At 39.0% G+C, this 14,323-nt stretch overlaps 1 protein-coding gene across 1 annotated transcript in view; it reads right to left on the minus strand.

Annotated features, from left to right (window-relative positions):
- Positions 1-10,216, minus strand: part of LOC106087085 (protein Optix) — a 66,541-nt gene extending 56,325 nt beyond the window's left edge. The window contains exon 1 of the mRNA XM_013251991.2: positions 8,486-10,216. Coding sequence (XP_013107445.1) covers positions 8,486-8,778 — 293 coding nt within the window. The 5' untranslated portion in view covers positions 8,779-10,216. The remainder of the gene's footprint in view (positions 1-8,485) is intronic.
- Positions 10,217-14,323: the final 4,107 nt, after the last annotated feature.

Genomic DNA, 14,323 nt, shown 5'->3' on the forward strand with positions numbered 1-14,323 from the left:
TCGTGTTGTTTCGAGCTCATATCACAAGGGGCAAATTGTTGTCAAAATTTCTTTGTACCAATCAATAGGAGCCTTGTTTAAAGAAGACAAGGTAAAGAAATGTTGTCACGGTAAATGAACAAGCGATATATCTTCTAGATACTTATCCTAAGAATGTGTAAGAGTTGTCAATTGCTCAGTATTATCAGTTAATGCAAATTGCAAATGCAAATTTTGCCCATGAACATTCCACTAAGCAACAGGAGCAAACTTCTCACATATCAATGGGTGCAGTCCGATTCAAGTTTAAGCTCATTGATAAGGGGCCTCCTTTTTATAGCCGAGTCCGATCGGCGTGCCGCAGTGCGACACCTCTTTGGAGAGAAGTTGTACATGGCATTGTACCTCACAAATGTTGCCAGCATTAGGAGGGGAAAACCACCGCTGGAAATGTTGTTTTTTCTGATGGTCTCGCCAGGGTTTAAACCCAGGCGTTCAGCGTCATTGGCGGACATGCTAACCTCTGCACTACGGTGGCCTCCATCAGTTAATGCACAGCTAATATTTCTTGCAAAACGATCCTAAAATTTGTTCTGGAGAAAAATACACAACATACAACTGAACAGCTATTTGTAGTTATTAATGTGGATTTTCATCATCAAAAGTCGAAATAAACTTTGCATACAAATTTTCACAGATTTTCCAATTAATTCAATCACAATAAATGACAAAGTTTTAAGTGATTTGTTGCTAAATATGCCAAACTTTCTTCAGTGTACATCTATCCATTTTATCCATTTTTTTCACCATGTAGTCGTTTATGCCAGAAGAGCATTAAATCTGCCATTGCAAATATTTTAATGTTCCAAACCAAATTTACACAATAGACAACCGGCCGACCTATGCTGTTGCTGTTTGGGCTCATTGTACTTTCTGCCATAAATGTTAATTGATAAATTAATCACATTGTTTATTAATTTAGCAAATGTTGATCGTCATCAACATCATTGTCATGTTCTTCTTCAACTCTTTGCCGTTTTTGTTGTTGATAGTTAGCATTCATTAATTTATACACATGGTTTGGTTTGTGGTCTCTCTTGTCTGAGGTCTTCCTTTTATATTCTTTTCGGTTTTTTTTTAGTTTGGTATTGTATTCTCATTATGCAAAACTCCACTTTTTCCTCATTTAAGTATCGGCCGAGTTGAGTTAAAAAAGCGAATAAGGAAAGATTCATTAAAGAGTTCACAATTTTTATATACAAAGATCATATTACACTGGATTGGGTATGCTGGCTCAGAGTTCTTCTTTTTTCTTTAGTTTTTATAATAATTTAAAGTGATTAAAAAATAATTATAATGATGGGAATGATCTTTAGTGAGAGTTAGGTATTAAGTGCACAAAGAGGAAAAGTTGCTTTTGAATGTTTTGTGGTTGTTGAAAGTTTTTTTGCTGAGAAATCACCAAATTAAAGAATTAACTTAAGTTATAGTTCAATGCATTTAGCATAACAATAAGAAATATTTATAGAGACATTTTATGTCATTCTCATTACATGTCCTTAATTTGCAGAAGATTTTAACTTCCAAAAAATTTTAATTTCCAAAATATTGTCTTTTGGAAAGCTTAACTAAATCCACCCTGCATTAACATTTCATTGATAATGACAACTTTTTACAATGAACGCCACCGAATTGAAGTTTGACACAAAGATTTATACACAACTTCGAACAACGCAAAGTGGTCTAGAATACAAATCTTTCGGCCAAAAAAGGATGATTTTTTTAAGTGTGAAATAACATGTATGAACCTAATTTTCATCATCTTTCATTTTATTATTGAAGAAATATTTTATTATGAATGTCGAAATATCCTTAAATGTTGGGTAATTGACTTTGGAAAAAGGACAGCACTGTATTTTAGTCAAAGGAAATAAGACGGCTTTACAAATACTCGAAAAGTAAAGATGTTGAGTTTATCAAGTAAAAGGGTGCTAAGATCGGCCGGGCCGAATCTTGAAGATCTACCACCATGGTTTTTCTAAAAATTTATTCTAAATTAATATAGTTGAAGGGCATAATTTTATTCTTCATACCAAACTTCTGTCAAACACCCAAAAATTCAAGCTTCAAGCAACAGAACAACGATGATCGAGAGGCCGGTTTACATGGGACCTATATCAGGTTATAGACTGATTTGGACGGTATTCGTCAGTTATTGAAAATCATAACAGAACACCGCATTGCCAAAATTGCGGCTTGTAACGACTCAAGAAGTCAAACCATGAGATCGGTTTATATCGGAGCTATATCAGGTTATAGATCGATTTGGAACATACTTAGCACAGTTGTTTAAAGTCTTATCAGAACACTACACGCAAAGTTTCAATCAAATCGGACAAAAATTACGGATGTAGTGTTTATTGACATTTGTCTTAAATCTTTGGATATCAAAGTGGGTGGGAAAACATTAGCAGGAAGTCGATTCCACATACGAACGGTTCGGGCGAAATAAGAATTTTCTCTATAATGCATTGTGCGGTCCGCTGGCTAATCAATTACAAACGGGTGTTAGTTCCTGGAATGTCTGGTATCCCTGACATACATCCTTACATCAGGAATAAGTAGACGAACACACACCATGAAAATACCGATAGAACAGCGCCAAACAACCCACTTTGCGACGATGATGAAGGGAGGCAATAGAGTTGGATTCCCCACTGTCCCCAATTAACGCCATCGCTCTCCTCTGTACACGGTTTAGTAGCTCCAGGGATGATTTTAAAGCTTCAGCCCATACATTTGAGTTGTACTCCATTTTCGGTCTTATGAAACTGGTGTAGATGTTAAAAAGATCAGACGGAGTGAAGTTATTCTTACACCGTTTAAGGAAGCCTAAACACTTGAATGCTTCTTTCGACACTTCACATACAGGTTTAGCCCAACGGACATCACTTTGTATTTTCATGCCCAGAACATCAAGAGCTTCTGATTGCTCAACATCTACACTGCAATGGGTCAGCGAATCGTTTGTGTGACAACAAGCAGCACTGAGTCTTCCGTGCATTAAAGTCTACTCGATTCCTTCGACCCCACTCAGAAATGGACAGCAAATCCTGGCAGAGTCTATCGTCCATAACCCGCCTCTTGTCCTCAATCTCTCGAAGAATCGGTCTATGGTCGAATGAGTACGAATGGCAGAGATTACTGTCATCCGCAAATGAGTAGATCGGATTCGATGTCTGACCCAACAGATCGTTGATAAAAATAAGAAAAATAGAAAGAGAAAGAACAGAGCCGTGGGGTACACCTGCGGTCAATTTGTGCTCAGTGGATAAGAACCCATCTATAACGACTCGAATAGTGCGATCTCTGAGAAAGCTCGAAATACAATAAATCGAACGAAGCCATTACCGACACAAAAAAAAAAACACGTTTTGATAGTAGTGCACCGTGGCAGACCCCATCAAATGCCTTGGAGATATTCAGAGCCATAAACTTACTTTCACCAAACTGGTGGATTGAACGATTCTAACGTTCCGACAGAAGTGTCATGAGGTCGCCCGTAGAGTGATTTCTGCGGAACCCATACTATTGGTCGCTAAGAAGGCCTTTAGAATATCGGTTGGTATTGTCAGAATGAATGAAGAAACTCCAGCTCACTGTTTCTTTATTCGACATTTCTATAAAGGAAACGTGTCAAATAAACCAATTTCAAACCTTTGTGAATACCGTTGTTACAATTTTTTGAAAACAAAAAATCAAATTGAAAGGATCATAAAACGAATACCAATCAAACAACCTTTTGTTCTACTCTAGTAAAGCGTTTATAGATAAATGTCTCCTTACAAAAATAAGTATAAACTTTTTCCACAAGTCTGGTCTAAAAATACCCAAAATCCCCTCCAGGGAAAATATTTTTGTAAAATCTGCTTTTTTAATTTGCCATCCGTACGTACAGGTCTCAATCGTGGGATGACGCCAGAAAGATTATGTAATAATTTGGGGACTAACTGAGGTAAACAACAAGTAAAAACTTGCTAAGTGCGGCCGGGCCGAATCTTCTATACCCTCCACCATGGATCACATTTGTCATATTCTTTGCCCAGTATCTCTTTATAGGCAAAACAGGTAATAAGGCATTAAGTTTGATCGGGCCGAACTTTGGATGCCCACCACCATCCAAAGTATATATGTTAACCACCTTTTGACATAATCCGGAGAAAAATACATCATTTATGAACCCACTGCAGCTATGTTTAAATATGGTCCGATTTGGACCAAACTCAGCACGGTAGTTGAATGGTTTAAGAAATACAATCACTGTTCAAGTTTTTTAAACAAAATATTGGTCAATATGGCAACTATATCAAAATATTTACCGATCTGAAGCATATAGGGCACGTATGTCGAAAATCCTAACATAGGTAACTGCACTGTGTCCAATATTTGGGTCTACAAACCAAAATCGGAAAATTTTTATATATGATAACTATTGGGTTGCCCAAAAAGTAATTGCGGATTTTTTAAAAGAAAGTAAATGCATTTTTAATAAAACTTAGAATGAACTTTAATCAAATATACTTTTTTTACACTTTTTTTCTAAAGCAAGCTAAAAGTAACAGCTGATAACTGACAGAAGAAAGAATGCAACTATAGAGTCACAAGCTGTGAAAAAATTTGTCAACGCCGACTATATGAAAAATCCGCAATTACTTTTTTGGCAACCCAATATATCCGTTCTGATCCATATATAGGGAACTTATGTCAGAAAGCCTAACATAAGTCCTTGTGCCAAAATTTCAGCGAAATCGGGTAATAAATACGCCGTTTATAGGCGCATGACCTTAAATCGGGAAATCGGTCCATTTGGCAGCTATATCCAAATATAGTCCGACTGAACCATATAGGGCACGGATGTTGAAAAGCCTAAAATAGGTCGCCAAGTCAAATTTCAGCGAAAATCGGGTAATAAATGCGCATTTCATAGGCTCACGACCCTAGATCGAGAGATCGGTCTATATGGCAGCTATGTCGAAATATAGGCCGACTAGGGCCACACGGAAAGCGGATGTTGAAGGACCTAACACAACCTACTGTGAAAATTTCTGGTAATATATGTCCCTTTTATGGGTCCAAGACAGTAAATCGGGAGATCAGTCTATATGGCAGCTGTATCCAAATATAGCCTGATCTGGACCATTCTCAGTACAAATGTCAAGGAGCCTTACGCAAAGCATTGAGCCAAATTTCAGGGAAATCGTATAATTAACGTGTCTTTAATGGGCCTAAATCCTTAAATCGGAAGATCCGTCTATATGGGGCATAGATATAGTCCGTTATAAACCATCTTCGAAATTAACTTGCCTATGGACCAAAAAAAAGAAGCTGTGCAAAGATTCAGCTAATTACCTTCATTTTTAAAGATTGTAGCGCGATTTGAACAGACAGACGGACGGACGGTTACGACTAAATCGTCTTAGATTTTTAAGACGATCAAGAATATATATATACCTAATAGGGTCAGAAATGGATATTTCGATGGTTTGCAAACGAAATCACAAAATAAATATGCCCACATCCTTTGGTGGTGGGTATAAAAAAGGACAATAGATAAGAATTGCTATGATATTGGACTATATCAGGTTATGGGCCGATTCATACTTGGGTTAGAAGTTGGAAGTCGTAGGAGAAAAAAGTCGTAGGAAAATTTCAGCCAATTGGATATGGCTCATGAAGTCAAGATCTGAGTTTGGTTTATTTGACAGCTATATGAAAATAATGACTGATATCTACAATCTACACTAATAGGAAGGATTTGTTCAAAATTGCAAGCGCCTAGCTTTACTGCTTGAAAAGTTAGCATGCTTTCGACAGACAGACAGACATACATGGCTAAATCGACTTAGAATGTCTAGACAATCAGTACTAAGACATTCGATGTGTTACAAAAGGAACGAACGGCACGAGATGTTCTGTTCTGGCTTCCGATAACTGTGTCAATATTGGTCTAAGTCGGCTCATAACCTTCAGATTTGACTTCTTGAGCATATAGAAGGCATAATTACCACTCAGTTTGGCTGAAATGTTGAACGTAAAGTTTTGCTCAAAATATTCGTCTAAGACCCCATAAAGTTTATCCATTTTGATAGTCTCAACGTTCTGAGTCGATCTAAATTACGGTAGCGGTCGAATGCGTAAAGTTAGTTGCTTGCCATTTTGCAGATTGCAAATGGGCCATATCGGTTCAGATTAAGATATAGCTCCCATATGAACCGATCTCCCGATTTGACTTCTTGAGCCTCTGGAAGCCGCAATTTTTGTCCGATTTAGCTGAAATTTTGCATATAGTGTTCTGTTCTGTGTCAAGTACGGTCCAAATCGGTTTACAATCTGATATATCTCCCGATTTGACTTCTTGAGCCCTTAATAGCCGCAATTTTTGTTCGATTTGGCCGTCTGTGTAAAGCACGGTCCAAATCGGTCTATAACCTGATATAGCTCTCATATAAATTGGTCTCCCGATTTGACTTTTGTCCGATTTGCCTGAAATTTTGCATGTAATGTCCTGTTTTGACTTCGGTCTATAACCTGATATAGCTTCCATATAAACCGATCTCCCGATTTGACTTTTCAAGTCCTTAAAAGCGTAAATTTTTGTCCGATTTGGCTGAAACATCACGTGCAAAATTTCAACCAAATCGAATAACAATTGCACAAAAGAACACAAATCGGAGATCGGTTTGTATGGGAGCTATATAAGGTTATATACCGATTTGAATTATTTTTAGCACGAATGTTGGATGTCATAACACAAATCATCATGTACAATTTTAGCGCAATCGGATAGGAATTGCGCCCTCTAGAGGCAAAGCACCGCTAGATTGGGCATTTCGGTCACTGCGCTGCTGTCAAAAGTAGGTGGCTTATCGCCATAAATTTATTTTTGTAATAAAGAAACCATCGTATGCAACAATACACTCCTATTAATTTTGAGAACAAATTTTTTTGGACTTTTTTGGATATACAAAATTGCCGACATTCGACAAGCCAATGTTCGCCCACTTTACGCCAGTCTAAATTTTATTATCCCTTTATTTCATTTCATAAAACTTTCTGATGCAGTTTACATTATGTGGTGTGGTTAATCAACTTAGCCATTTTGTTTGTAATCCATGGAAATACTAGCCATGATAAAAAATGATCTGACGATGCTTTTGACCCCTACTTTAAAACGAGTTGAACTAGCCACTTAAATACCTCCTATTGATATACATTTGTTGTTAATAAGATTAAGCTCCAATTCATACCACACTCCGGATATGACTTGTTGAGCCTGCATCGATGACAATCCCTCATTTATTTATTCTCATTATTCTCATTTATTGGAAGTTTGGTTGATGACTTCTGAAATAATTCGCAAAATTCGCCAAAATTTGTCTTGACTTGAAGAGTCCGACGACGTGCCGCAGTGAGACACCTCTTTGCGGAGAAGTTTTAGCATGGCTGCCATACCAAATGGTACAGTACCTCAGAAATGTCGCCAGCATTAGGAGGGGATAACCATCTCTGAAAAGTTTTCTGATGTTCAGTGTTCGAACCCAGTCGTTGAGCGTCATAGGCGGACATGATAACCTGTGCGCTACAGTGGCCTCCAGTCGTTCGAGTTGTTCAAGGTGTTCGTAACCCGAGTGGTGCTCATATTTATATCCTCCGCAATTTCCCCCACAGTCCTACTAAGTATAGAACAGTCCTACTAAGTAAAAGCCTTCCCGACGCTTCTTTATGGAATGGTCGTAAAGGGATATCTCTTGCACGAAATGTAGCCCTACCTCCTGCCTCTTCCAGTTAATAAAGGCCGCTTATTACAAATCTACATTGCAACTTTAATAAGAAGCTGAGCTCACATCCAAACTTTCCCTTATCTGGTAATGTAAATTAGCTTCAATACCCATAATGAGTTCTTTTTCGGCAAAAGCAGCGGTATTTCTCATTAAGCAATTTAAATCCAGGTATTGCTATTCCACGAAGAACTTCTCCGCACAAGGTTTCTTAACAAGAAAAATGTCTACTCTTCCTGCCATCGGAAGGACCTTTGAAACCGTCGGCTTTATGTTAGTGTAGATTTATTAGCCGGTATTTGAACCCAGTCGTCCGGCTTCATAGGCGGACATGGTAATCTTTGCGCCATGGTGGATTGCAAATCTTTGCGCCATGGTGAATTCCACAAAGCAAGCTAAAGAAAGTTACAAAAATCGATTCCCATGATTGTGTTGGTTTTGTACTCAGACTTTTGTTCGCTAGTGTGTATATAAACGATTTTATCGCCAGGAAGCTCTAGAAATTTCCATCTATCCGCCTTTCTTTTTGTTTATGAAATATATAAAATCGTACACTGATACTTCTTTATTCTCTTAATCAAAGCCAACCGTATTTTCTTCCAATGCCATAATGCCACAAAACTGTGCAACATACTCCATAGTTAGAGCCTAACCTGTTTTCCACTCACCTGAAATTTCCAACATGATATGCCACAACGGCACGAGCTCGCAACACCGCTTCACAATTTAATATCTCATGCATGTTGGGCAATGCCACCGGCAGACTCCAGAGAAATCTGGCCAAACGTTCAATATCGCCAGAATCTTCCAGCGTTTTGCATACAATCTCCACCTGGGCGGCGGAAAAGGCAAGCGTCGGTATAGCCAATATGGGGCTGGGTGCTATGATCTGATGGGCGGGTGCGGGTGAGAAATTTTCTGTGGGAGGTTGTTGCTTGCCCTCCGTCGGTCCAACGGCCATTTTATTCGTTGAATCCACTGTGAACAAATTCGCATACTATACACGCGGCAATGAGATGGGTAATTTTGCGGTTTTTGTTAATGTGATAATGATGTGGAAAAAATTTCAATACCGCGATTTATTTCTTTTTTAGAATATTTTTCAAGGAATTTTCTTTTTCAACGTTTCCGGATTCAACACTCGCGTTACAATTTTTTCTGTGCTTTGTTCAATACGATTATCACATGTTTATGGTGATGCTGGAACTGGTTTTGAACTTCTTTTCTATTAATTATTTCTTATTATACACTCTTCGAACCCTACATGGGGGTATTGAGATTCCCCATTTGGTAATGATTGGTTGGATATGTACGTTGACTGCCGTTGCCGTTGCTATATGATGAAGTTTCAATTTGACTTGATTAGGAGTTTCAGCGAATATTTTTCTCTTTTTTTGGTTGGTTATTGTAGTTTTTTTTTGTCTGCGCTTCGCGATTTCTGCTATGCACGGGGTATAATCACAAACTAGCCTCAAGTGGCGGCTGCAGACGACGACTACCAATGAGCAGCTGTATGGAGCGAAACTGATATTGAAATGTATATGAGAACCCCGTCACCGAATGCCGGCCCACACTCTCTCACACACAAACACACAGTCGCGCACAAATGGAGCAAATATAATTGAGTGTGTGTTGGTAGAGCAAGCTAAACCAAAAACGACCGGATAAAACGTCCAACCGACAAGCGAACGGAATGCCAACAACCAGTAAACCAAAAATTTGTTATTATAAATCCACTGTTGTTTTTTTGTTTTCTTAGTTTGAATATCCGCCGTCGCCAATATCACAAGCACTTACTGAGGACTGCACTGGATTGGATTGCTGTTGAAATTGTTGCTAGCGGGGCTGCTGCTACTGCTGTGCTAATGCCTGCTCCCATTTGCCATTGTCCGTATTGTGTTATGTATAGCAGCTTATTCCGCACTATAGTATCACTCGCGCACATATACTCGTACACACACACTCACACTCTCACAAAAACATGAAGGGATGGATGCCCTAACAACTCACACTCCCTCTTTAAGAAAAAAAAAACAACACAAAAAAGTATCGACAAAATTATGCTACGCTACGTTACGTCGCTTTGCGTTATGATAACACAGTCAAGCAAAGATTTTATTTTAGCGCATCCCAAGAAAACGCACAGCCACCGCGGAGTTATCACGGCACAATGACTGACGACAACGCGAAAGGCAGGTATCATGTACGAAACGTAATGTTGTGGCCAAGAGTGAGCACAAGATTGTTAGCTTGCCGCGACGAATAAACAACTGCCACAAACCTGTATGCGAACCAACGAGCGAATACGATTTTAAATGGAAACAGCCAACACAACGAAAGAAAAAAACAGTGTGTGCCAACGATGCGCTCAATTTTAAAATTAACTCATCACCGTTCCAATGGCAGATACAATCTGATATATCGTTAAATGGAGATGCAAGTGAAACCAGAAAAAGAAACAACAGCACAATGAATGAAGAGGCGTAGCCAATTTGCCATTGTTTGTCATGGAAGCAGAGAATAAATAACAACAACAAGTACCATGACACAAGTAAAGCATGCTATCCCTATTCTGCACAACGCCATTTGTAAAATTTTGTTCATTAAATAAAGCAGAAAACACAATTGTATAACCATCTCTTTCCAGCACCTTTTCTCATAAATTCTCTACATCATACAATGACAGGAGATGACTTGTGTTCTATCTCTCTCTGTTTCTCTTGGCAATAAGAAAACGTCTAGGCTATCGAGTACTGAGCGTACGTACTGAGGGCACCACATGCAGCCAGCCACACATTCATCTGCTGCTACCCTTGCTCGGACAAAGTTAAGTGTTAGTGGTGTGTTATTGTTGGTGCTGTTGCTTGAGTATGGGGAAGTGAATCGAGAGTAATGAATACCTTTTGCATGGGCCCATCATCTATGGTAGCGTATGGTGGTGTGTGTGCGTGTGTGTTTCTTGGGTATAGCTACTATTAAATTGGATGATATGACTAACGATGTGCTATAGCTTACGCAGTGACGTTAGTACTTTTGTTTGGTATTCATATAAATGTTGTTGTAGTTATTGTTACATTATGGTTGTTTGTTTGTTGATGCTGCTTCATGTTCCTTGTTTTCAGAGTTGTCGCATCAACTAAAATACTATAATATTCAAGAAGTGACTAACATATATAGACGAAAAAGGCAAACATTTACTAAGTTCAGATGGGCCCTATCTTATATGCCCATCACCATAGATCGCACGGATTTTTTTTATATATTTCAATTAAAATTGTTTTCTGTAGTCGCTCTAGAAGTGAAATCGAAATAACGGTTTTAAGAAAGCTTAAAAGTGCAAAATTTCAATCAAATCAGAAAATATTGCGCCCTCTAGCGTCTTAAGATATACAATCGGGAGAAAGGTTTATAGCCCTCTAGCGTCTCAAGATATACAATCGGGAGAAAGTTTTCAGTCATATCAGGTAGTCATTTCAGTCATATCAGGTAGAAAAACGAACTCTACGGGTTCTAGAAATATCATCGGGAAATTGGTTTGTAAGGGAGCTATATCAGATTATGGACATTTAAACCATATCTGACATAGATGTCGCAGCAGAAGTCATAGTGCAAAATTCTGCCAAATCGCAAAAGAGTGGCGTCCTCTAGTGTTTCAAGAAGTAAACTCGAGATATCATTTTATTTGGAAGCTATATCAAGTAAAAGACCTATTTTAATAATACTTGGCATGGATGTTGGAGAATTCAGCCCGATTGGCTAAGAAACGCAACCTATCAAGAAATAAAATGGGCATATCAGTTTTTATGGGATCAATATCTAAACAAGGACCGATTTGGCTGGTAGCCCAACACAAGAGTTCACTGACAGCCCAGTCTATTAAAAGGAAAGGGAAAGAAGTAAAACAAGTGAAAAGGCTGGGTCGAACTTTGAATGCCCACCACCTCGGGTATATATGTTAACCATCTTTCGTCATAATCTGGAGAAAAATGCATTACTTATGCATTGCAGCTATATTTAAATATGGTCCGATTTGAACCAAACTCGGCACGGACGTCGAGTCTAATAATTTCAATTCACTGTCTAATAATTTCAATTCAATGTTCAAGTTGTTAAAACAGAATATTGGTCAATATGGCAGCTATATCAAAATATAGACCGATCTGAACCATATAAGGTACGGATGTCAGAAAGCCTAACATAGGTCCTTGTGCCAAAGTTCAGCGAAATCGGGTAACAAATGTGCCTTTTATGGGTCCAAGACGCTAAATCGGAAGATCCGTATGAACGATCGGAAACATATAGGGAACTGATGTCGAAAAGCCTAATATAGGTCACTATGCAAAATTTCTTCGAAATCGGATAAATCTATATGGCAACTATGTCGAAATATTGAACACGGCTATTGAAGGGTCTAACACATCCTACTGTGCCAAATTTTAGCGAAGTCGGGTAATAAATGTTTACGTTATGGGGCCTAGACCTTAAATCGGGAGGTCAGTATACACGGCAGCTGTTTCTAAATTTAGACCGATCTGAACCATATAGAGAACGGATGTCGGAAAGCCTAACATAGATATTTGTGCCAAACTTTAGCGAAATCGGGTAATAAATGCGTCTCTTATGGGCCTTAAATCGGGAGATCAGTCTATGTGACAGCTATTTCCAAATATTGCTCGATCTTGACCATACTCAGTACGAATGTCGAGGAGCCTTTCGCAAAACATTGAGCCAAATTTCAGCGAAATTGAAAGTACGCCTGACACGAACAAATCAAGTGCTTTAATGTCAAGACAGTGGAAAGCGCCATATGGAGAGATCAGCCGGCACAGACTCTTGCTTAAATACTGAGTGTCCATGATGCTAGATTTGACAAGGCGAGTTATAGGCGCCTTTAAGTGAAGAATGGGCATAACATTTACACGGCGGTCGAGCTGGTCCACCAATAAGAACTTGAAGAGGGTGGCTACCTTCACATGCAAATATGTGGCTACAACAACATCATGTGACTGGATTCCCATATGCGTGATATAGCCTACCTAGTTGACCTTTCATCAAAAGCCAGCAGTTCCCTCATGCGCCTTTTGTCGTCATTAGACCAAAGTGTCCCCACCGACTCTGCACATGGCCAACCTCTTCACTATGTTCAAAATGCGCTTGGAGTTAACCCAGGGATTTTAAATACTCCCCCAACCCTTTCGACCTCAGTGTCCTCGAATTCAAGGCCTTGAGCGACGCCATAGTGGCTTCTAAGGCGATAATCACCTTTCCTAGTTTATTTTTGTGGTAATTACACAGATTTCACTCGTCCGGCTATCTCAGCGAAAAACTGGAAGTTTGAGCTACGACCTGTGTGGTTATCACGAATAGCTTAGCTGAGAGCTATCGGACGCTTTGACAGGTGGTGGTAAATGGAATGCTCTGTTCGGAGTAGAGCGGAGAATCTCAGGGAGAGGCCGTGCGAGTCCTGTGAAGCTCGATATGTTATTGGTGCCTTTAAATAATCAAGTACCATAATGTTCCGCGGCGACGATTCTTATGGAGAAGTTTGACGTGGATCGCTACCTCCACTGAAAATGTAGTTACAACAACAAACTACATATATACATCAAGTTTCTCGTAGTAGACCCCCAATCCTGTCTCTGACTCCATTTTCGAGTCATTTTCCTGCACCTCAACATCCGTCTCGCAAACTTCTTATTCTAAAAATCCTATTTAGTCGCGGTACCATTTAATCTGAGATCTACCCTCCTTTTTATTTTACTTAGCTCTGCAGTTGAAGTTTGGTTGAATCCCATAAAGAAAAGTTCACTCTGAAACGAGCTTTGGCTGATAGTAATATTTCAATGAGAGAAAAGGTAAGAGTGAAAAAAGAAGGATTAAGACCCATGATGTAGAGACGAATGAGACCACAGATCTAGAGGCACAAACTCTCCACTTCCACACACAAATTTTCTCATTGATGGTCACCCCTATTGAAACCATATATAAATATCTGAGCAGAACTCTCAGATTTACGTTAGCCAGATGATCAGAATACAGAAGAAGAGAGTCCCAAGTTGGGGAACCTGCCGTCCTGCAGATTTCGACATGACACAGTGACTGTGCTCGATTGTCTCACTCTTACCGTTATCAAGCCTCTTCTACATAAAATTTGCAGTAGAAGACTGATAGTACCTTAATTTTTTTTCCTGTGTATTCCTTTTCTAGATTTTAGGTGTGAAGAGGAGCTCCAGGTTTTTGAGATGTGTAAATGTCTTGCGATGATGGACTTGCCAGATGTTAGCATACACATCTTTCTCTTGCTTGCTTATTGGCCGATAAAAAAAGCTGCAGGGACGTACAGACTTAAAAGAAACGTTCTATCCATTAAATATTATTTCTTCTATTCTTCACCCTTTATCATTAAGTTTCGCGAAGGAACTAAAGCTGCAATAATCTCACTAGGATTGAAGCTTATATGAAAGAATTTTTCGATATCGTTTGACCTGATACCTCTAGCCTATTGG

Source organism: Stomoxys calcitrans, chromosome 5 (genome assembly GCF_963082655.1).
Source record: "Stomoxys calcitrans chromosome 5, idStoCalc2.1, whole genome shotgun sequence".
Classification (NCBI taxonomy): Eukaryota; Metazoa; Arthropoda; class Insecta; order Diptera; family Muscidae; genus Stomoxys; species Stomoxys calcitrans.